At 46.4% G+C, this 23,908-nt stretch overlaps 2 protein-coding genes across 11 annotated transcripts in view; one reads left to right on the top strand and one right to left on the bottom strand.

Annotated features, from left to right (window-relative positions):
- shmt1 (serine hydroxymethyltransferase 1 (soluble)) overlaps nucleotides 1-23,908 on the top strand; it is an 87,826-nt gene that overhangs the window by 14,270 nt on the left and 49,648 nt on the right. Inside the window, exon 2 of one of the 3 annotated variants that reach the window (XM_070901312.1) lies at nucleotides 20,138-20,327. The exons of the other annotated variants lie outside the window; for them this stretch is intronic. Within the exon in view, the coding sequence (XP_070757413.1) occupies nucleotides 20,168-20,327 (160 nt within the window). The 5' untranslated portion in view covers nucleotides 20,138-20,167. The remainder of the gene's footprint in view (nucleotides 1-20,137; nucleotides 20,328-23,908) is intronic. 3 annotated transcript variants of the gene reach the window in all.
- zfand2a (zinc finger, AN1-type domain 2A) overlaps nucleotides 1-23,908 on the bottom strand; it is a 30,672-nt gene that overhangs the window by 2,696 nt on the left and 4,068 nt on the right. For 6 of the 8 annotated variants that reach the window (XM_070901319.1, XM_070901321.1, XM_070901320.1 and 3 more), the window contains exons 2-9: nucleotides 16,702-16,832; nucleotides 15,442-15,536; nucleotides 14,061-14,192; nucleotides 10,475-10,626; nucleotides 8,491-8,613; nucleotides 6,669-6,729; nucleotides 4,425-4,495; nucleotides 727-805 (exon numbers count right to left, since the gene is read on the bottom strand). In XM_070901319.1, coding sequence (XP_070757420.1) covers nucleotides 727-805; nucleotides 4,425-4,495; nucleotides 6,669-6,729; nucleotides 8,491-8,613; nucleotides 10,475-10,626; nucleotides 14,061-14,192; nucleotides 15,442-15,536; nucleotides 16,702-16,756 — 768 coding nt within the window. In that variant the 5' untranslated portion in view covers nucleotides 16,757-16,832. The other 2 variants (XM_070901324.1, XM_070901325.1) reach the window with 2 other exon arrangements.

The raw sequence follows: 23,908 nt of genomic DNA, 5'->3' as shown, positions 1-23,908 counted from the left end.
TAAGGCAACCAATGGAGTGCTTTAGTGGCACAGCCCACATAACCTTACAAATATAGCAGCCATAAACGCTCTCTAATTCTAAATCAGTTCCCCCAATTACACAGTGCCCATGATTTTAATTAAAAAAAATAGAAAAACTGTCAAATTACTTTCATATATGAAAGTGGTCCGAAAGAAAAAAAAAAATCCTTTCATCCCAATTGCAATAGAGGCCACTTGTGCAGGTTGGCTCACGGGCCTTCTGCAAAGTTACTGTGCATTCCTGTGCAGTTAGATTGTGGCTCAGTGGGTCGCACCCTCACCTGAGTCAGAAGGTTGTGTGTTCAAGTCCCACTCCAGAGACTTGAGCACAAAAATCTAGGACGACACTCCAGTGCCATCGGAGGTGCCGTCTTTCAGATGAGACGTTAAATCGAGGCCTCGTCTGCTCTGTCAGGTGGACGTAAAAGATCCCACTGCACTATTTCGAAGAGGAGCAGGGGAGTTCTGCCCGGTGTCCTGGGGCCAATATTTATCCCTCAATCAACATAACAAAACTGATTGTCTGGTCATTATCACATTGCTGTTTGTGGGAGTTTGCTGTGTGCAAATTGGCTGCTGCATTTCCCACATTACAACAGTGGCTACACTCCAAAAGTACTTCATCGGCTGTAAAGTGCTTTGGGACGCTCTGTGGTCATGAAAGGCGCTATATAAACGCAAGTCTTTCTTTCAGATTGCCGTTACCTGCTGTTGTCGTCTGCGGAACTCTTCCTCGCTGGCAGCGATAGCCTGAGCCAGGGCCAAGTCCTCCTGCTCCTGAGGGCTAAACACAGGACAGGCATAACCTTAATATGAAAAAGGAAACATGGCAACCAAAGCGAGAAAACACACAGATTCAGGCCAAATTTAGATTGCAACACACACACACACACACAACTCTTTTGTTAACAGGACCGAAAGCAGACCGAAGACAAACAGTTTACACAGAATATACAGACAGAAACACGCCTTTGGGGCCAAGTGGCCTATGCTGTTGTTTATGCGCCACACGTTTGATCCAGGTTAAGTCATTACGTTTTAATCTTTGGCCTATTTACCTACCAGAACTAAATTTGAAATACACACATTGAAAATGGCATTTGAATTCGACAGGCAGCAGAGTGGCCTGGAACTAGAACTGTAGCCTACCCGAGCAGGTAGCTTTACAAGAGTTTCAGCCCCTCAAAAATGCCTTGCTCAATCTGGGTCTGCAGAGCCGGAGCAACCCAAGCCTGGACACACGAACATGGTCTCTGGTAGCTGGGAAAACGATCTCCCCAGCTGGCTTCAGTCATGCTCCTCCATAGAAGCCCCTCCAGCTGAGACAACAAGGCAGCGTGGGCCACAGACACCATTGCAGCAGCCGGCAGGAGATATGTAACCAGGGTACGAGGCAGATGGGATTAGATTTCCCTGGAGACCCTTCACCTTAATGGTCAATCGAAAATACAAAACTAGGGGATGGGCTTTCTCTCCTTTCCTCCCAATTTAAAAAAAAAAACCATAGGATGTATACAGGACATGACAGTCCTTAAAGCGAAGGCTTGCTACCTTACCCACATTGACGCCTCTGCATCGACCTACTGCTCCCACGCTTACGCTATTGTTTAAATCATCAAATGAGAATGGTGCAAGTTGATTCATGCTTTTCCTTCCACCTTTAAAAAAAATAATTCATGGGATGTGGGCGTCGCTGGCAAGGCCAGCATTTATTGCCCATGAGAAGGTGGTGGTGAGCCACCTTATACAACTGCTGGGCCGTTTCCAGGGCAGTTAAGAGTAAACCACATTGCTGTGGGTCTGGAGTCACATCAAGGCCAGACTGGGTAAGGATGGCAGGTTTCTTCCTCTAAAAGACATTAGTGAACCAGATAGGCTTTTATAACACTCCGGTAGTCTCATGGTCACCATTACTGACACAACATTTTATTCCAGATTTATTTAATTAACTAAATTTAAATTCCCCAGCTGCCAATGGTGGGATTTGAACGCATGTCTCTGGATCATTACTCCAAGCCTCTGGATGACTTGTCCAGCGACATAACCACTCTGCTATCTCTGCTCACCAAAGTTCTACGTAGAGAACTTAGCAACTGACTGTCTGAGAATCCCAAGTGAAGTTGCATTCTGGCCTTTCGGGATGCAGTATACTCTGTGCCCTCGCGCCTCAGGGCGTCAGATTCCACCCCACTGAACATGGGAGCCAAGGGTTATGGGGAGCGGACAGGGACGTGGAGTTGAGGCCAAAATCAGATCAGCCAACTATTTACAATCTATATTAACGACTTGGATGAAGGGACAGAGTGTAACATAGCCAAGTTTGCTGACGATACAAAGATGGGAGGAAATGCAATGTGTGAGGAGGACACAAAAAATCTGCAAAAGGACAGACAGCCTAAATGAGTGGGCAAAAATTTGGCAGATGGAGTATAATGTTGGAAAGTGTGAGGTTATTGCACTCTGGCAGAATAATGAGGGGGCTGGATGCAGAGAGGATGTTTCCACTGATTGGGGAATTTCTTCTCAGAGGGTTGCAAATCTGTGGAATTCGCTACCTCAAAGAGCTGTGGAAGCTGGGTCATTGAATAAATTTAAAGACACATATAGACAGTTTCTTAACCGATAAGGGAATAAGAGGTTATGGGGAGCTGGCAGGGAAGTGGACCTGAGGCCATGATCGGATCAGCCATGATCTTATTGAATGGCGGAGCAGGCTTGAGGGGCCGTATGGCCAATTCCTGCTCCGAATTCTGATGTAAACAGCGTTTAATCTCCTTACGTGCTACCGTCAACCCGGAACCACCTCCACGGGTTGAAGCGGCTGCTCATGTTTCATTCCAATGCTGACTTGTCTACTGCACAAGATCGAGTCATAGCTTTGCTTTATGGTTGACAAAGTAACCATTACTGGCTTCGCTTCAGGAATTCCGCTCTCGGCACATGCGGGAGGGGTTGGTGATGGGGCCCCGAGCCCCAGGATCAACGCAATGAGGTCCTCATCTCAAATGCACGAGATAGCTTAAAAACTAGAGCCCTGACAGCTCCTTTTCATTTGCTTCATGGATGTTGGGATAGCACACGGTTTACAGCCAGCCATGGCTTTCCCTGTCTTGACGGGGGGGGAAACGGGGGACAGGACGGGATTCTACCAACCTGTCAGTCCACAAACAAAGGCCAAGGAGCACATGGTATGACGCGTCTACAGAGGGTCACAGGTGATGGAGCAGTGGGGTCACAAGCAACCCCAGGCCATACACTGAGCATTATTACAGCACCTCAAGCTGGACGGTTATCACAGCAATAGGTCACCGCCAACCATTCTATTGCTGACCTTTACACTCCAGTTGCTGCTACTTGCCGTCTAGTTTGCAACCCCTGGCAAATGTTATTCTGCATTCATTGATGCAACACAAGCTAAATTTGAATCTGTAACTTGCCAATTCCACACATTCAGGGCTGCAGCCCACCACGGTGGTGCTCTTACTGCCAAACGCTCAACAGTGAACTTGATAACTTATGGTGCAGATGTACTAAATACAGAGGGCCCCTTGGTGCAGATGTACTAAATACAGAGGGCCCCTTGGTGCAGATGTACTAAATACAGAGGGCCCCTTGGTGCAGATGTACTAAATACAGAGGGCCCCTTGGTGCAGATGTACTAAATACAGAGGGCCCCTTGGTGCAGATGTACTAAATACAGAGGGCCCCTTGGTGCAGATGTACTAAATACAGAGGGCCCCTTGGTGCAGATGTACTAAATACAGAGGGCCCCTTGGTGCAGATGTACTAAATACAGAGGGCCCCTTGGTGCAGATGTACTAAATACAGAGGGCCCCTTGGTGCAGATGTACTAAATACAGAGGGCTCCTTGGTGGCTCAGTTAATGAATGGAGTGTTTCACATGAAACAAAAGTCATCAGACCTGGAAGACCCTGCTGTTAGGACCTCAGCTGGTCTCAGTAGGGCAATGGCAGGAGTGACACCTCCAGCTCAAGGAACGAAGGAAGTGACAAGAAGCTTCTTCCACACAAAAACCGCTGCTAGAAAGCATGTTCACCCTCCGCAGTGTGCTAGGGAGGGGACAGGGCCAAGCTTTGCTGTGATGATCCCACAGTTCAATAGCCTGACACTCTGTCCAGGCTAAGGTAGGAATCGCCACTTGCCCTGAGAAAAGCCGTCACCAGTCGAGCCACGGCATTAGTTAGCACCTTTAGTTACGATGGGCTAAAAAAAAAAGTGAGGAGAAAATGAATGTAGTGACTTGGTCGGTGTGTGTGTGTGTGTGAGGAGAGAATGAGATCAAGACTTCCATAACTGCAAGCAGGTTAAGATTCTAAAAGCCGACAGGAACAGATGGAACGTTACAGAATTCGAAAAGCTGCCGTCGGAGCTTGGCTTTTTACCTGGGAGCTGCACTTCTGGAAGATTCAGCCAGCGATCTCTCCAAAGCTCTCTGCAGTGCTTGCTCTTCAGACTTAAAAAACATACAAGAAATTCACTCACAGCAATAGCAGCAAGAGACTAACCCAATGCTCGGATTAATATTTTACTTCCCCGTGATACGGCTTCTACATACTGTTTGACTTTCTGCAGCTACATTGTAATTATAGTTGGATCAGAAGCATTTTAATAAAAAAATCGTGTCTGCATTTACCGTGCACGCTATCATTTTCAACCCCAATTGAATTATAAAATTGCGCACAAGCCAATGATCTTATTTCCCAATCTACCCTATTTATACGGTGGGGCTGACCCAGTGACTGTTGAACTGTGCATGTTGCGTACATGCAGTTAGTACAAATTTGGCAATCTGGCTGCGATCTCCGCAATAATGAAAGTGCAATGCCGTCTGTCCTGATGGGCCGAGGTTGGTCTGCCCACAGCCAGACCGGAGACGCCAAATGCTGGCGCAAGTGCACACACCTGCCAAGTTTGCAGCTGGCGATGCCTATTGCTTGTAGTCACTTGGAGAAACCCCTGTCCAAGGCACCAAACAGTATCAACGCCCAGCTCATTCGCTTCATGAGGTGCACTCTTGCAAACAGAGGACACCGTGTAAATTAAAACGGGGCTCCGCTAGGTTTCCAAGGATCTATTGCAGGGGTACCCTTCCGTCATACCAGCTGTTAACACCATCTATGCCACAACTGCCCATACCTTTACAAAGTATTAATTTTAACTCACAACTTTCCACCCTGGCAACATACCGAGTCCACCAGGGACTTCACGCACCCGCAGAATGGTTATGTACTTGTGCAAGCAAGAGGGGAAACCATTCATTCATTTCCGTGTAGTCCCACATCTGGTGATTCTTAATGTACCACTTGGAGGTTATAGCAGCTCACTTTTCCCAATAGGCTCATTTTTACAGCCTCGTCAGCTAGCTGGAATACGAAGTCACGCCGCTGAATGTAAAGGCAGACAACAGTAGCGGGTCACTTCCTGTTCCAGATGGGGACAGCTCAGCTCATTTTCCGAGCCCTGCCTGCAGAGCCATTTTAAAAGGAAAAGACCGCTACACTAATAAATAGTCTAGAAATTGGAAGTTTCCACGTACAGTCACATCCGAAACCACTGGGATTTGAATTGCTGACTTCACATGCCTAACACACCACAAACGTGCAAACGATCAAAATAAAATAGAAAATGCACAGGTGTGCAATCTTTAGGGAGGAAGAGAAGCTCATGTATTATAGGCATCGGCATTCATCAGTCGCAAGAAAGGGGCCTCTCAGTCACTGACTTTCCTGCATTTACAGCAGTTGTTGCATCTATTAATCTGTATTCTCAACTTGAGCTCCCATCACCGTGCCCTGCAAATGGGACAATCGCAATTCCTTTTCTTACTGTCCATCTCAGCCACGGAGCCCACTCATATTTGCTTTACCAGGGTAGCTGTGTTCATTTCTTTTTAAAAGAGACAACACCTCTATAATGCAGGTTAAAACATACACTGCACACGTCTGTACAGTAACACAGTGGATGGTCTCCAGTTACGAGGAACTGATATGCATCAGCTTGGCTCAGCTCACAGCCTTAATGTGGGTCAGATGAGTGTGGGTTCAAGCCACCAATATCTGGGGTTCAAACTCCACTGCACTACAGGGATGCCGCATTATCTGAGGCGCTGTCTCTTCAGCCGACATGTTAAACAGAGGTCCCACCTGCCTGCATTATTCAAGGAGGAGCAGGCAGCTCTCCCAGTGTTTGGGACAACAATTTTCCCTCAACCAATACCACTAAAAGACTCAATTGGTTGTTCACCTTACTGACAGAACATGTACATTTGCCTACACAAAAGTTAATGCACTTCAAATGAACAGATGTTTCGACCTGATAAAGTGCTGTGTATATTTTTAGGTACACACTCACACACTATTCGTTCAGGATTCTACTATATTTTCAACATACAGTAAGAGTTTGCCTAAAGCTAGAATGCAATGAAACAAGTCACCCAAACAGAGCCAGTGATACAGTTCTGTAAATTTAGAAACTTTCTGAATCTGCTTCAAGTAGGTTTCCACCCCAATTTTCCTTTCACACAAGAGTTATCCAGTAACATCTACCCAGTCAGGATATGGTCACAATAACACTGAAACACCCATCCTTAGTATGCAAAAGGTAATCACACACTGCTGCAGACTCACCAATCCTCCTTGGAGGGATGCAGATGCAGGGATGGGTCTCGGTGTTTGTCTCGGTGGGTCACTGTTAACAACAAAAACAGCACAGAATCACTTTTGAATCGCAAAGGAGATTGGACTTCCAAACGTGACACCTTCAGGAAAGACCCAGTGTCGCCTCTTTAAACCCTCGCCCATCGCCAAGTGTACTGCCCATTGCGGCACTAAGTCGGACACACCAGGAAGGTCCTGAGGTCTGTGATGAGTTCGTTGACCTTAGGTAGGATTGCCCTAGTGCCATTACAACTGTCCTCAGTGTCCCTGGATTGGGCAAGGTGGGCTGCGGGAACAGCACCACAAGACAAATAAAAATTAGTAGGCTATTGGTCAGATGCAAATGTTTCAAATCTGCATGGCCGCTGAACAAACCTTCCTGTGATCTAGCCACAGCCACATTCACAACTCTCTTAATAATGACGACTCTGATTTTGAAAGATACGGAAAGCTCCCCACCAGCAACCATATACAACATTCCCATTTTACATGTGCTGACAGATGATTCCTTATAGGCAGGTAGGAATAAAAATGGAGAAATTATGCCAGGAGATTGCGCAAGTCATTCAGCAGCCAAATAAAAAGAAACGAGAAAACGGGCAATATTATCAGAAGCCCATGATCTGCCCACCTACCTTATCGAAACGCATAAGGTTATGAGGGGGCTTGACAAGGTGGATGCAGAGAGGATGTTTCCACTGATGAGGGAAACTAGAACTAGAGGGCATAATCTTAGAATAAGGGGCCACCCATTTAAAACTGAAATGAGGAGGAATTTTTTCTCTGAGGGTTGTTAATCTGTGGAATTCGCTGCCTCAGAGAGCTGGGTCACTGAATAAATTTAAGACAGAGACACAGTTTCTTAAACGATAAGGGGATAAGGGTTTATGGGGAGTGGACAGGGAAGTGGACCTGAGTCCATGATCGTATTAAATGCTGGAGCAGGCTCGAGGGGCCGTATGGCCTACTCCTGCTCCTATTTTTTATTTCTTAAATGGTATGTGGCAAGGAGTACCTGTGGAACAAAGGAAAGCACAAATGGACATAAATGTTTCGAAGCTTTCACGATCACCAATGCTTTTGTGAAGAACCAACAACTTGCACGTGGTAAAATGTCCCCAAGGTACTTCCCAGGGCGTTATCAAGCAAAATTTGACACCAAGCCACATTAGGAGATATTAGGGCAGGTGACCCAAGACCTAGGAAGAGATTAGGACAGGTGACCTTGGACAAAGAGGAAGGTTTTAAGGAGCGCCTTAAAAGGAAAGGTAGAGGGGGCTTTCCTGACCATAGAGCCAAGACAGCTGAAGGCATGGCCGCCAATGGTGGAGCGGTTAAAACCAGGGATGCACAAGAGGCCAGAATTGGAGGAGCAGAGAGATCGCGGAGAGTTGTAGGACTGCGAGGTAGTTACGGCGATAGAACCAGGTCAAATTTATACCTCTATACTTGGGTCTATTTTACAGTATCGCACGGACAAAGCATTTTCCAGAAGGGTGAAATGGTACGTAAATAAACCCAGCCCAGTCACAGGTGGTTATGGAACTGCATCAGAATCTCTCGATCTCGGTCACTTCAGTGAGTGGCCCGTTGACTGTACCTGTTATAGTGCCATGGCCTGTTGACTGTACCTGTTTATAGTGCCAGTGGCCTGTTGACTGTACCTGTTATAGTGCCATGGCCTGTTGACTGTACCTGTTTATAGTGCCATGGCCTGTTGACTGTACCTGTTTATAGTGCCAGTGGCCTGTTGACTGTACCTGTTTATAGTGCCATGGCCTGTTGACTGTACCTGTTATGGTGTGACTGGACCACTGCATTCAGTCCATTCGGCCGACTGCTGGATGCTGCTTTGCTTGTAGACGCCGCCGCACTGGGTTTTGATGTCCCCCGAGCTCTCACAATGGCAGCATTACTTTCAAAAAGACAAAAAGCATCAATTAAAATAACATGCACTATAAAAACAGCCATTTAACATTACTTCGCTCATTGAAATTGCAGTGGTCACAGATTTTGCTTTGGGAGTCAGGATACAGAGGTCAGACTCATCCCGCATGACTAAAGTAACACAAGGTATGATTGCCATTTCCCTTTTGACGTTACATAGTAGATTGAGATACAGTTCACAATAAAACTGTAGACTGAATTATGTGACTCAATGCCAGGAGCCTACAGCTTGAACCCATTTTGAAACAGAAATTCATGTCTCAAAAGTTAGATCTCAAACAAACAGATAATTCAGCACAGGTGGAACCCATTAAGCCCCTCTTGCCCGTGTAGAATTTCAAGCCCCTCTGGGACTGATTTTACATCGGCCCATTTTTTTCCTGCTTTCATCCCATGCTATTTAATATTCAAGTCGGTATCCAGTATCTTTTGGAAATCATAGAATCATACACATTTACAGCAGAGGAGGCAGCCATTCAACATCGTGTCTGTTCCGGCTGAAAAAGATCTATCCAGCCTAATCCCACTTTCCAGCTCTTGGTCCGTAGCCCTGTAGTTAACAGCACCTCAGGTGCACATCCAAGTACTTTTTAAATGCAAAGAGGGTTTCTCTGCCTCTACTATCCTTTCATGCCGTGAGTTCCAGACCCCATCACCCTCTGGGTGAAAAGATTTCTCCTCAACTCCCCTCTAAGCTTTCTACCAATTACTTTAAGTCTATACCCCCTGCAAAGCAGTAATGGATTTGGCATCAATCACATGTGACAAAGCAGGAGTCTCTGAAGTAGTCCAATGGCAAACAGGGGATGGCAACAGCCAACATTTTGGGCGTTGTACACTGAAACAAAATGTTACTGCTCCACATGGCTGTGTTTCAAGATAATACACCATTTCGATGTACAGACCTAGCTTGTAACTAAACACAGGAATGCCCAAAAGGAAAGTTTTTTTTTTTAAAAAAACAGTTAATCTGAAGCTGCCCGAGCCAAATGAACAAAACAATCCTTACCAGGTCGGTGCTGCCATCTTTCCACGGGTCAGGTGCCTTGAGGCTGGCTGAACTACTGCTACAGACTCGTGGCATTTGCTAGGGGAAGGTACCTCCAGTGCTGGCTCCGACAGTGGAGCTACACCACCTCCACAACCCGAGTCACTAGCAGGGCCCAGGAGGAAAGCAGAAACTCAGAATGGTAGATGTCACCAAACCTGGAAGCAGCATGCAGCCACAAAGCTAAAAGACAAGATTGCAATTTGAGGGAGTACTTGCCACAGAAACAATTCCGCCCTCCCTCCTGGTCTCTTTCTCAGAGTCACCGGCACGTAAATATTAAGGCAAGGCAGCTACCTAAAACAGTAACACTTACGCCGGCACACCAGACTTGGCAGTCCATGCGGCCAGGAGACTCTGATTTTATTTAACGTAATTGGTAGAATGTTGCGAGGGGATTGGAGGAGAAATCTTTTCACCCAGAGGGTGGTGGGGGTCTGGAACTCACTGCCTGAAAGGGTGGTAGAGGCAGAAATCCTCATCACATTTACTTGGATGTGCACTTGAAGTGCCGTAACCTACAGGGCTACGGACCTAGAGCTGGAAAGTGGGATGGGGGGAGATAGTTCTTTGTCGTCCAATGCCGACATGATGGGCCGAATTGGCCTCCTTCTGTGCTGCAAATTTCTATGATTCACTGAATGAGGAAAGACTGTGCGTGTATAATTCTGCATTGGAACATCCCATTGTAAGCACTTCACAAGGTTAGCGGTATTCCTGTTTATTGCCTTTCTCCACTGAAGCATAGTACTGGCGAAAGATTTGGTTTGCATTTCCTTACCCTGATTTGGAGAGGGGATCGCCGTCGGCCTCACAGGCATGATCCAAGGGGTGCCTGTGCTTCAGGCAGAAGTTCAGGTGACACTGGTCACACGTCACTTTGATCATCTCCTTCTGTTTGCACCCGCTCTTCGAGCACTTGTTTGTAAAAATCTGAAACACATTTTTATTTGGGGTGGTCACATTCCAGGAATTCATTTAGCAGGAGATCCACCCTGCTGCCACCAGACTACAGTTGCCCCTCAGTACAGCATGGGCTGGAGGGGCCATCACCTGCAGCCAGCGTGCTGGAAAAGAGACAGTGCAACTCTTTCCCTGCAGGATACAGGGATTAACCTCGGGCGCAGAGAATTTTGATTTGCAGTTTGGAGAATAAAAGCCTAAGCACCAACAGTGGCTCTGGGATTTGAACTTAAGATAAGAACATAATAGGAGTAGGCCATGCAGCCCCTCGAGTCTGCTCTGCCATTTAATACGATCATGGCTGATCTGATCATGGACTCAGGTCCACTTCCCTGCCTGCTCCCCATAACCCGTTATTCCCTTATCGGTTAAGAAACTGTATATCTCTGTCTTAAATTTATCCAATGTCCCAGCTTCAACAGCTCTCTGAGGCAGCGAATTCCACAGATTTACAACCCTCAGAAGAAATTCCTCCTCATCTCAGTTTTAAATGGACGGCCTCTTATAAGATTATGCCCCCTAGTTCTAATTTTCCCCATCAGTGGAAACATTCTCTCTGCATCCACCGTCAAGCCCCCTCATAATTTTACACGTTTCAATAAGATCACCCCTCAATCTTTGGAATGCCAATGAGTAGAGGCCCAGCCTATTCGTAAGTCAACCCCTTCATCTCTGGAATCAACGCAGTGAACCTTCTCTGAATTGTCTCCAAAGCAAGTATATCCTTTCGTAAATATGGAAACCAAAACTGCACGCAGTATTCCAGGTGTGGCCTCACCAATACCCTGTATAACTGCAGCAAAACGTCCCTGCTTTTATACTCCATCCCCTTTGCAATAAAGGCCAAGATTCCAGTGGCCTTCCTGATCACCTGCATTCTAACCTTTTGTGTTTCATGCACAAGTACCCCCAGGTCCTGCTGTACTGCAGCACTTTACAATCTTTCTCCATTTAAATAATAACTTGCTCTTTGATTTCCAAGATGTCCAAGAACCGAATACCACTCGAACTACTGGGCCATCTGATAAGTTACGAGTGAGGGGGTAGGGTTATCCCATCTTACGCTGATTCCTTTCTCTGCCCCATCACCCTAGTTATATCCAGCTTTTATCTTGGATACCACCTTCACATTTACCTGAGCAGATGACTTGCAGCCTTCTACCACTGCAGCTCTTGGGGGCAGACATTATAAATTAGGGGGAAAACACTCACCCATCTGCTGTCTGCCCAGGGAGCGAGAGCGCCGCCAAGCTCACAGTATACTGGTTCATCAGCACCACTTTGGAAATGTTATTATAACAACAACTTGTATTTATATAGCGCCTTTAATGTAGTGAAACATCGCAAGGCGCTTCACAGGAGTGTTATGCGATAAAAATTTGACACCAAGCCACATAAGCAGTAATTAGTGCAGGTGACCAAAGGCTTGGTTTTAAGGAGGTAGGTTTTAAGGAGCGTCTTGAAGGAGGAAAGAGAGTTAGAGAGGTTTAGGCAGCGAGTTCCAGAGCTTGGGGCCTCGGCAACAGAAGGCACAGCCACCAATGGTTGAGCGATTATAATCAGGAATGCTCAGGAGGGCAGAATTCGAGGAGCACTGACATGTCGGGGGTTTGTGGGGTTGGAGGAGATTACAGAGATAGGGAGGGGCGAGGGCCACGGAGGGATTTGAAAATAAGGCTGAGAATTTTGACATCGAAGTGGTGCTTAACCGGAAGCCAATGTTGGTCAGTGAGTACAGGGGTGATGGGTGAGCGGGATTTGGTGAGAGTTAGGACACAAGACATACAAAGCTATGTGAGTTGTCCTGTAATATACTATTTTCAAGGATTATATACCAACATCTCATCAGTTTAGTAAGTGTATCATCTGGTGCAACACTGAGCCAAGGAAGGCTCCTATCTCAGCCACTGGTCCCTCACCCGAGTGAGGATTATTCTTGCGCATGCCTCATCAGCAAACTACTCAACTACAGGGAGCTTCACCACCATGCCACGCCTGTCCTCAGCAGACTCCCACACATCGCTGGTCAGCAATCAGCAGCAGAAATCCTGCCTTATCTTCCCTTCCCTAATCTGGGTGGCCGTTCAGGTTAACTGCCGTGCTCAACTAACTCAGCACAGAAAACGCTGCAGGCCTTGTTGGCTCCTGTGGCTCAGTAACTCACTGGATAAGCTAGGCTACGTCGCTGGGATTGAAGCAGCTGGTGCCAGGCTTGTTCCACAGTCCTGTGCCAAGCCAGCTGAGCTCAAAGGGCAGCAGTGGGTTGCTACAATTGGCACTCCTAGCCAGGGGAGGGGAAAAAAAAAATAGAACAACCAGGAGTCCTGCACCCGACTGTTTACCCCGCAAGCCATGTCGGAAAGGGTGTGCCCACATCAGTTGAGAACAGGATTGTCTGAGACAAATAACCGGCATTTATAACCTCAGGACGTGCCAAAGCACCTTGGGCCATGAAAGCCCCACAACCCCCCCCCCCCCCAACATGTCTGCGCTCCTCTAATTCTGCCCTCCTGAGATCCCCGATTATAATCGCTCAACCATTGGTGGCCATGTCTTCTGTTGCCGAAGCCCCAAGCTCTGGAACTCGTTGCCTAAACCTCTCTAATTCTCTTTCCTCCTTCAAGACGTTCCTTAAAACCTACCTCTTTGACCAAGCTTTTGGTCACCTGCACTAATTACTACTTATGTGGCTCCGGGTCAAATTTTTAATCGCATAATACTTTTGTGAAGCGCCTTGGGACGTTTCACAACATTAAAGGCACTATATAAATACAAGTTGTTGTTGTAATAACATTTCCAAGGTGGTGCTGATGAACCAGTATAAATACAATCACGTTGAATTACTATTGGAGTGTAGTCACTGTTGCCATGCAGGAAACATGGCAACCAGTTTGCCCTCAGCAAGCTCCCACAAACAGCAACGAGATAAATCATCAGGTAATGTTTTCTGTTTTTTTTTAAAGTGGTGTTGGTTAAGGGACAAATATTGGCCAAGACACCAGCGAGAACTCCCCGATCATCTTCAAAATAGTGCCATGTGATCTTTAACGTCTACTCGACAGTTGCAGACGGGGCCTCGGTTTAACGTCTCATCCAAAAGACGGCACCTCCGTTAGTGCAGCGCTTCCTCAGTGGAATGCAAGTCTCTGGAGTGGGTCTTGAACCCGCGACCTTCTGACTCCAGAGAGAGTGTGCTACCCACTGAGCCAAGGCAGACACCTGACAGTTACAGACACACTACCCAAGCTCAGCTATGAAGAATGGAGACTTCAGCAAGATACTGGGTGACGACCAGCATCGTGGCACTGTACTTCAGCATGAGCCAGGACAGGAGGAATAAAAGTGGGAAAATAATTGTAAAACTCAACTATCTACTGAATGTGGAGAGAGAGAAATGGCCTTACCTTACGTTTTTTCTGGGCCGGGTCAGATTTACACTCTCTGTCTATGTGTTCACCAACCCGAATGTCTGGCATTTCTCCCCTTCTGACAGGAACTGGTGTGTTGCACAGCGGACACACGGGTACCTGTATGTCCTGAAGATAACCAAATACACATTAAATACAGCCCAATCAAATCATTCCCTTTCAAATCATTCCCTTTCAAATCACACACCACCCGTGGCCACATACTGCTTCGCTGTCACTGGGTCAAATTCTCCCAAATTGCTTAACAAACAACATTATGGGAAGAAGGGACGACAAACCATCTTGCCCTTGAAAAACAGAACTCCTTCCACTATTTTTAAATCTATATGTGCCCCGCTCCCTTGAGAACAATTTCTGTGAAGGGGTGGCAACAAAATATACACCTCAGCTCGCACTGCTGTAGTGGTTCACAAATGGACCAAAGACCATCTCAAATCTGATTCGGACATGGAAATGAGACACACACACACAGATCATTCCTGCTATCCAGCGATTCCTGCTGGAAAGTGCACATGGACAGGCTCAGGGTTGTTTGTTGCCCTCCACAGTTAAATTATCATCATCATCATAGACAGTCCCTCAAAACGAGGATGACTTGCTTCCACGCCGAAGAGATGAGTTCAGAGTGTTTCAATGAAGGTCCTAATATTCTGGATCCTGAATTACATCTTGAAGGGTGGAAGATGCCTGACCGTGGGCATTTTTTTTTTTTAATAAACGTGTGGTGGCCGTTGCACCCCAGCCACCACACAGGCTTGACAGAGCTAGGTCTTGGTCCAGTGGCAAGGATTAATCAGGACGACTGGAGACCAGCTCTGCTGCACGGACCTAGTGCGCACACATATTGCAGCTGGCCCGTGCTGCCCCTGGGCCCTTGCCTCTTCTGGGCCCCAATCACATCCCTCTACAAATTCTTGCCCCGACCTCGCCCTTCCTGCTGTACCTGCCTGCACTGCAGTCAGCCGTCGCCCTCCTGCTGATGGTCTTGCAGGCTGGGACTGCGCTGGGCCACCGCACGCTGCTCCCCCCAATGAATAGCCCACACTGCACTCACTGTCTAGGCTGACAGGACGAATAGGTCATTTGAGCAAGGTACCAGAGGGCTGCTGAGACCCATGAAAGCAAACTCCAGTAGGAGTCAGCACCTTCAAATGAAGAAAAAAAAAAGGGAGAAAACTAAAAAGAACTTTTCAATAAAGTACGTTGCCTGCATTTTCTGAACTTGTTTCAGAGGGAATAACCCTCACTTGAGTTGGTGGGAAATGTCAGACCTCTAATTTATTTGATGCGAGACCAAACAAAAGGTCTTGTTTACATAGATGAACGTACAAAACGCACGTTTTAAGAATATAGAAACCTTTTTATAGGAGGAGGTGCACTTGTGCTCAGCATAACTGATGTGGTCCTTGCAGAAAATCTGCGCACATGCATCACACTTCATGGGAAGAAAATCTGAAAGAGACAAGAGGGATCTTAACAGGGCAAAACAGACAACAGGAGTGGATTTAGCACAGAAAGGAGTTTATTTTCTTTTTTTGTTAAATATAAAGCCTTTAACACAGTAAAACATCCAAAGCGTTTCACAGGAACGTAATCAGCCAAAAATTGACTGAGCCAAAGGAGATAATACGACAAGTAACCAAAATGCTATGTCAAAGAAGTAAGTTTTAAAGAGCATCTTAAAGGAGTAGAGAGGTTGTAGGATTTAGGAAAAGAATTCCAGAGCTTAGGGCTTAGACAGCCGAAGACAAGGCCACCTATAGCGGGGTGCAGGATGCGAGGAATGCACAAGAGGCCAGAGTTGAAGGAACACTGAGTTCTTGGAGGGTTCTAGTGATGGAGGTTACAGATATAGGGAGGGGACGAGGCCATGGAGTGATTTGAACACGAGGATAATTTTTAAAACAAGGCGGCGGACCGGGAGCCAGTGTAGGTCAGCGAGCACAGGAGTGATGGATGAACAAAACTTGGTGTGGGTTAGAATATGGGCAACAGAGTTTTGGATCAGCTGAAGTTTACATAAGGTGAAAGATGGGAGGCCAGCCAGGTGAGCACTGGAACATTGAGGCAACAATAGCATGGAGAAGGGTTTCAGCAGCAGGTAAGCTGAGGCAGCGGCGGTTACAGTTGCGGAAGTAGGCGGTCTTTGTGATGGAGAGGATATGGGGTTGGAAGCTCAGCTCAGGCTCAAATAGGATACTGAAATTGCAAACAGTCCGGATCAGCCCCAAACAGTGGTAGAAGGCAGGACCACGAGTGGACACGGGGCGATGCAGCAAGCAATGTTCCCTCTGGAAGGTCCTGCACAGGTCGCTCACCTGCTTATCCATTGTAAATACCGCGCATGCACACAAATCTAAAAGGGACCGCGCATTAAAAGAAACAGGCCACGCAGAACAAAGTACAGCTTACAGGGAACATCAGCAGCAAGGTGTCATTATAAAGGGAATTAACTGGGGCGGGTAGGGGGTGAAGAGAAGAGAGGCCAGACACTCCGGATAGACCTGAATTTTCTCTTGGAACAAGACAGTTTTATCTCTCCTAGCCTACATAGCACATACAATTCTGAAAACTGCTTGAAGAATAAGCATTATTTTAATGACGTTTTCACCCTTACCCAGCCGTTTGCAGGAACTCTCGGAGCAGTGATTCCCCAGGTCAGGAAACTCCATTTTTGGACATGTATTCCGTCAGTACTATTGTGCCAAGCGCTGGTGTGTCCAAGTCTGATTTTGCGGCTATCGTTACCTGTAACAGTATACGAGTGTTTCATCATTTGAAGTACTATATACTCTGCGAAGAGACAGCTCACCAATCAGGAGATTTAGCACAGTGATAGAGGCAATATGCATTATCATGCGAAGGAACAAATTTAACAGAGAAAAATCACCATGAAGCTATTTAGAGGGGAAAAGGAGTGGACACCAAGACTTTCGCAGGAGGGTTAGGGGAGGTGACTGAAAGCTTGGCTGAAGAGGTGTGCAGGAGAAGAGAGCTAGGGAGGCAGAGGGATTTGAAATTAAAAAATACTTGCATTTATATAGCGCCTTTCACAACCACCTGATGCCCCAAAGCGCTTTACAGGCAATTAACGACTTTTGAAGTGGTTACTGTTGTAATGTAGGAAATATGGCAGCCAATTTGCACACAGCAAGCTCCTACAAACAGCAATGTGATAATGACTGGATAACCTGTTTTAGTGATGTTGATTGAGGGATAAATATTGGCCATGACACTGGGGAGAACTCCCCTGCTCTTCTTCAAAATAGTGCCATGGGATATCTTGCATCCACCTGAGCAGGCAGACAGGGCCTTGGTTTAATGCCTCATTTGAAAGACGGCACTTCTGACAGTTCAGCACTCCACTGGAGTGCCAGCCTGGATCATTGTGCTCAAGTTTCTGGAGCGAGACTTGAACCCGCAACCTCCGGACTCAGACAAGAATGCAACTCAGCGAGCCACAGCTGACACTTTGAGGAGGTTCCACATTGGAGGGCTGAGAGCGTGGAGGTTCTAGCACAAGATGGAGCACAGGGAGAGAGTTATGGAGGCAGTGAACACACAGGTGGTCAGAGTAGAGTGAAGGGCATGCGAGGAGATACCAGACTGGAGAAGGTTACAGAGAACAAGGTGGCGGCAAGGCCATAGAGGTGTCGGAAGATGAGGATTTCAAATTCATTGAATAAGTGATATTCACTTCAAGTTGCTCACACCACAAGCATGACCTGAACCATCAGAGTGTATGCTAAAGATACTGCCCTTGTGTGTAAAGTCATAGGGAGACAAAATCCTTACTAAACAGCCAATGTCAGTTTAGTAACTGAAGAAATGCAAAACCTTAATTTGTACTGTTGGGTTTTTTCATAGTGGATACTGGAGATCTAGCGACATTGTGTGCCAAGTGCACGGAACGGGAGGGCAGAGTCACACTGACCACCTAAAGTCCCAACCTCATCAGAGTCACCAATCAGCAGCAAGCGGCAGCGAGGCAATTCAAAGAGAAAATAGTGTGCACGTCCTTAACGGCCCGTTCGATTAATTAAAACATCTCCACGACCCCCTTAGCCAGTACAATGGTGAATATGTATTGCCGGTGAAATTTATGGAGCATTAATATTGCAGGATTGTTTTCTGACAGAGCTTAGCAATACCTGTTAATGTAAAAGCCATCCACTTATATAGCTAGACAGCGAGGCTGACCCGTGAAAAAGGTCTTGGTGGGAATAATGGTCTTTTCCTGTCTAACAATTATTTTATCCTTATACCGAGCATGGCAGTCTCTAGTGCTCCATTCCACTTTACAACAACTGCAAATGCAGAGTCATTTTCGAAAAGGGTCACTGCTTGCAACTACCTAGTTGGCACTGGTAATTTCTCCCAGTACCCAGGGAGCGTCTGTAAGCACTAGGAGCCGCAAGCATGATTCATTGGCCTATAATGGGCGTCACTGCACTACAGCTGCTCAGCCCCCTCGTGGCCAAATGCATAACCAATCCACCGGGCATTTGTGCTGCCAGAGGCACCAGTCAAAGCCACTCTTGCTGATGCACGTAACGAGTTTACTGTCAATAGTGCAGCCGCCAGTGTCTGCCCACAAGAGAAAACCACACCGGTTTGATGAATTTCCCTTTAGTATTCAAAGCAGGTTTGGGGAGATAATTAAGACAGAGGATTGGTATATTTTGCAACAATCGTGATGATATTAAAAAAGGGCGGAGGGGAAAAAAAAAACAGGGAGCTAGGATTAAAATTGCTAGCATCAACACTGGCACTATAACAACAACTTTTATTTATATAGCACCTTTAACGTAGTAAAACGTCCCAAGGTGCTTCACAGCACTGATACCAAGACAAAACAGATAAATTTGACACCGAGCCACAAAAAGAAGAAATTAAGGCAGATAATCAAAAGCTTGGTTAAAGAGGTAGGTTTTAAGGAGCGTCTTAAAGGAGGAAAGAGAGGTAGAGAGGTTTAGGGAGGGAGTTCCAGAGCTTGGGGCCCAAACAGCTGAAGGTAGGGCCACCTAGTTATAATGAGGGATGTTCAAGAGGACGAATTTAATATATGAATAGTCCTGTACTGAAATTTGATTTTATTAAGTTCAATAATAGACAATTGCCCCTCTAAACCACATCGCACGCACACACACACACACACACACACACACACACACACACACACACAAAGGATCAACTGGATAGGATCAGTCCTGGGATAATTTTGGGAGGGGTCTAAAAGCCAGAGAGTAGAATTCCCCTTCTTGCTGACTGGTTCTTACTGTACGCCATGGGTCTGAGCATCAATCGCGCTTTTGAAATACACTCTGGGCTTAAGCGAGAATTGGAGAGGAGGCAACATTCCTCTGCGGAGCAAGATATATTATTTCAAAGTGTGGGACTGGCCATCTCAGAACTCAAACACAGAACTTGATCCTCACTCAAGTCCTTTGTAACAGCTTACTGTGCCGGCCCTAAAGAGATATGGGGCAGCCATCTATGAAGCAAGATTAGGTATATCCACAAATCAAGTTGACTCGATCATGATAAAGATAGTCCCCTGTGATGCTAATCATATTACACTGACAGCCACTGTAGATTCTGCAAGCAGTTGCTTGAAATTGTAAATGTTTCCCAATGGCTTAAGTGAGTCATAGCACTGAGAGACACGGCCACAGGTTTAGATCCAAATTAGCCAGCAGCTGGGTGACTATAAGTTAGTTGCATCACCCTGGGCTAGAGAGGAAGGAAAAAAATGCGAGCCAGTGTTCTCGCTCTCGCTTGCCACTCCAAAGGGTACGAGGGGGAGTTGGGTCAGGGTTGGCTGCAATATTCCTGCCCCCACGTTGAACAGTCTAGGCTCGATTGCGAGCAATGCACATTTGAGTGAGACACCAGAGAGCGAGCAGGAGCTACGGAACCAGGAGAGTCAGCAGTCCAAGGCAGAATTTGTTTTAAAAAGTTGAGTTCCTTTGCTGGGAAAAATCAACTGAAATTGTATCTCATCAGACCAGTGGCAGCTAAAACTTCAACTTTAACAAACATGTTTACAACAGCCCCGTGGAGGAATACCAGCGGAGGATGGGATGGAAATACCAATGGGAATAAAAGCAAGTGCTTACAAAACATGTTTACTGGATATTACAACTAAACTCAATGGGCCGGAATTTGCGGACAGCAGCGAAACTACAGCACTTGCCGCTGACCTCGAAGAAAGCTGCCCACAAAGACCATGCGATGTGTGGCGTAAGTTTTAGCTTTCTTGGCCTTAATTTGATTGTAACGCTGTCAAAAGGGGATCCCCAGTGTAGAGCAGCAGTGGCAATCGCTGTCTAAACAGCGAATCACACTGAAGAATTCTCTCAGACAGCAAACCAGGAAATAAAAAGCACTGATTATTATTCATTCATTATTGGGACATATACATGGGGTTAAGGTAGAAGTTGAAATATCAAACTTCATTTTTTTTTTAAGTATTTTTTTTTAAACTAGCAATCATAAATGGAGAAATTTGATATTCCGCAAATATAAAATTAATTTTTCAGGGCCAGAACGGTTGTTTGGCAGTGAATATGCCGTTAAAAACCCAGTTACGCCTATTTCAACAAGGCGTATCTTTTTAATGGGGTGCTTAACAGCAATAACAGAGCGGAAAAGGGGAGGTTTTTGTCAGCTGAAGTGATTTTACCGATTGCTGGCTATGTGGAGTTTCACAGCGCAGCCTGTGGTGGAACAGGGAATGACTGGCTGCATTCGCTGTCATTATCCCTCTGAAATTGACCGTAACTTCAGGATTTAGCGCATGTGCAGATACACACAAGTCCTGAAGTTGCGGTCAGTCATTCCCTGCTTCACCACAGGCTGCGCTGTGAAACTACCACCGCAAAATCTGGGCCAAAGTAGCTAAAGTGACACACTACACTGGGTTAGCAGTATCTTTGGATGTATTCAGTCACATCTGCTCTTGCTCTCAGTTTAGTTACCTTGCCAACTTTCTCCAAACCGTACCAAAGCCAAACCCATGCACACTTCTCTGTACCTCACATCAAGTAAGTTGCACCAAGAAAAGCAGCTGCAATGTTGCCATGTTTGAGAAGTATACAATACCCATGGCCGGAGGTTCCTACCTTAGACTCCTTATTTTAAATATTAACTAAAGCCAGTTACATTTGGAATCAGATTAAAACTAATCCAACCAGACTGCGAGTACACACACGCTACAGGTAGTTTATCTACATAATTAGTTTGGCAACTTACTAGATTTAATAGCCTGCATGAATTCAAGGCTATACTCGAGTCCTGGCAATATCCTCGTAAATCTCCTCTGTACTAGAGAGGGTACAGAGGAGATTTATGAGGATGTTGCCAGAACTAGAGAATTTTAGCTATGAGGAAAGATTGGATAGGCTGAGGTGGTTTTCTTTAAAACAGAGGAGGCCGAGGGGAATCTTGATTGAGGTGTATAAAATTGAATGGCCTAGATAGAGTGGACAAGAAGGACCTATTTCCTTCAATAACCAGGGGATATAGATTTAAAGTAATGGGTAGAAGGAGAGTTGAGGAGAAATGTTTTCACCCAGTGGGCAGTGGGGGTCTGGAACTCACTGCCTGAAAGGGTGGTAGAGGCAGAAACCCTCATTGCATTTAAAAAGTACTTGGATATGCACCTGAAGTGCTGTAACCTACAGGGCTCCGGACCAGGAACTGGAAAGTGGGATTAGGCTGAATAGCTCTTTTTCGGCCGGCACAGACACGATGGGCTGAATGGCCTCCTTCTGTGCTGTACATTTCTATGATTCTATGTTCTGCAGTGAAAGTGACAAATTGTAGCATAGTTTTACATGCAAGTGCCGGAGGTTCATTAGTAAGACAGCGAGTGTCTGCTATGCTTTGCACTATACACAGCGAATCTGGCATTTCAGCAAGGATTCTTCCTCATCAAAACTGTGACAAGGCGCTCACAGTGACAGGGGAGAGGCTCACATATAAGCCTGGAACGCTCGCTCACACACCGACAGTTTAATAACACTATGAGCCTTCACAGTGAGCACGAAGCACTTACAGCAAACAAGGTGGTTATATTTATCTAACACCACTGTGAGGTAAGTGAGGCGATACTTTTGGCTCGAGGGGCCTGGACCTAGTGCAAGATGTGTCTTTTTTTCCTCTCTCTCTCGAGCATCCTCTGGAAGCAGATGCATCCACACAGAAACACTGAGCAGCCATCTCCAGCAGGCGCCAACTGGCAACTTTTCTTGCTAGACAGGCTGAGCGGTCAGCCTCTCCATTCAAGCCGACGTTATTACCATGTACAAAATCTTCCCAAATGATCTGGGGAAGGTGCAGAATAGTCATACTGTAGAACAAACTTGCACAGGCAGTACTTTTGCTGCACAATCGCAAAAAAATAAGTCTGATTTCACAGCACTTAAGTGTTAGCAGTGGCTCAGTGGGTAGCACTCTCGCCTTGGAGTCAGAAGGTTGCAGCTTCAAGTCCCATTCCAGACTTGAGCACAAAAAAAAAAATCAAGGTTGACGCTCCAGTGCAGTACCGAGGGAGCGCTGCACTGTCGGAAGTGCCGTCTTTCGGGTGAGACATTAAACCGAGGCCCCGTTTGCTCACTCAGTAAATGATCCTATGGCAATATTTCGAAGAAGAGCAGGGGAATTCTCCCCTAGTTTATCCCCAAAGGGGGGATGCCAAAAAAAGTATTTGACAAATAAACATTTACTTTTCCCTGTTTTCGTTAACTAGACTGACACAAAACAAAAAAAGAGACACTATGGAGCCACAAGTCAGGAGTGTGATGGAAAACTCTCCATGTGCCTGGATGAGTGCCGCTCCAACAACACTCAAGAAGCTCAACACCATCCAGGACAAAGCAGCCCGTTTGATTGGCACCCCATCCACCGCCTTAAACATTCACTCCCTCCATCACCGGTGCACTGTGGCTGCAGTGTGTACCATCGACAAGATGCACTGCAGCAACACACCAAAGCTTCTTCGACAGCACCTCCCAAACCCGCGACCTCTACCACCTAAAAGGACTTGGGGAAGTCGGTCCTTCATCGACGTTGGGTTAAAATCCTGGAACTCCCTCCCTCACAGCACTGTCGTCATCTTCTTAGGTAGTCCCCGGGAGTCGAGGATGACTTGCTTCTGCACTGTGGGAGTATATTCATCACACGGACTGCAGCAGTTCGAGAAGACAGCTCACCATCATCTACTCAAGGGCAATTAGGGATGGGCAATAAATGATGGCCTTGCCAGCAATGCCCACATCCAGTGAATGAATAAATAAAATGATCAAATTTAGCATGGGCTGCAGTAAAATCATTGCCCATGGCAGAAACAAGTATCCAATTTGATGGTCTCATTGCCCCACTATTGTGCGAGGCCACATTGCACAACTAAGTGTGAGGGACTCATCGATAGCGGGCATGAACAGTTGCCACAGAGAAAATGGATTAGGGAATCAATTACTCTCACAAGGGGGGATAATCACACAGAAGGTCCATACTTACAATTTTAAAATGGCCTCTTTGCTAGCTCCGCCAATAGCTCAGCGAGTTTAGGGGAAAAGCTGAGCTATTGGGAAAAGACCGTGAAGGTCCTCGGCTTCAACCTCCAGCTGCACCCACCTGGGGCAGCAGTAGGAATCCTACAATTGGCCTTGGTGCCTTGAGGGTTAGGGAGGGAAAGATAGGGCAGGAGATCGCTGCTCAGTGATACCAGAAAGATGGGGGGGGGGGGGACCTCCCAGCAGCCATGGCACCTTACCCAGGCAAGAAGTCTACTCCTTTAAGAGAAAGAATTGGCTCCTTGG

The sequence above is a fragment of the Pristiophorus japonicus genome, chromosome 15, assembly GCF_044704955.1.
Source record: "Pristiophorus japonicus isolate sPriJap1 chromosome 15, sPriJap1.hap1, whole genome shotgun sequence".
NCBI lineage: Eukaryota > Metazoa > Chordata > Chondrichthyes > Pristiophoridae > Pristiophorus > Pristiophorus japonicus.
The sequence above is the reverse complement of the archived record's forward strand: the minus strand, read 5'-3'. Positions and strand labels throughout refer to the sequence as shown.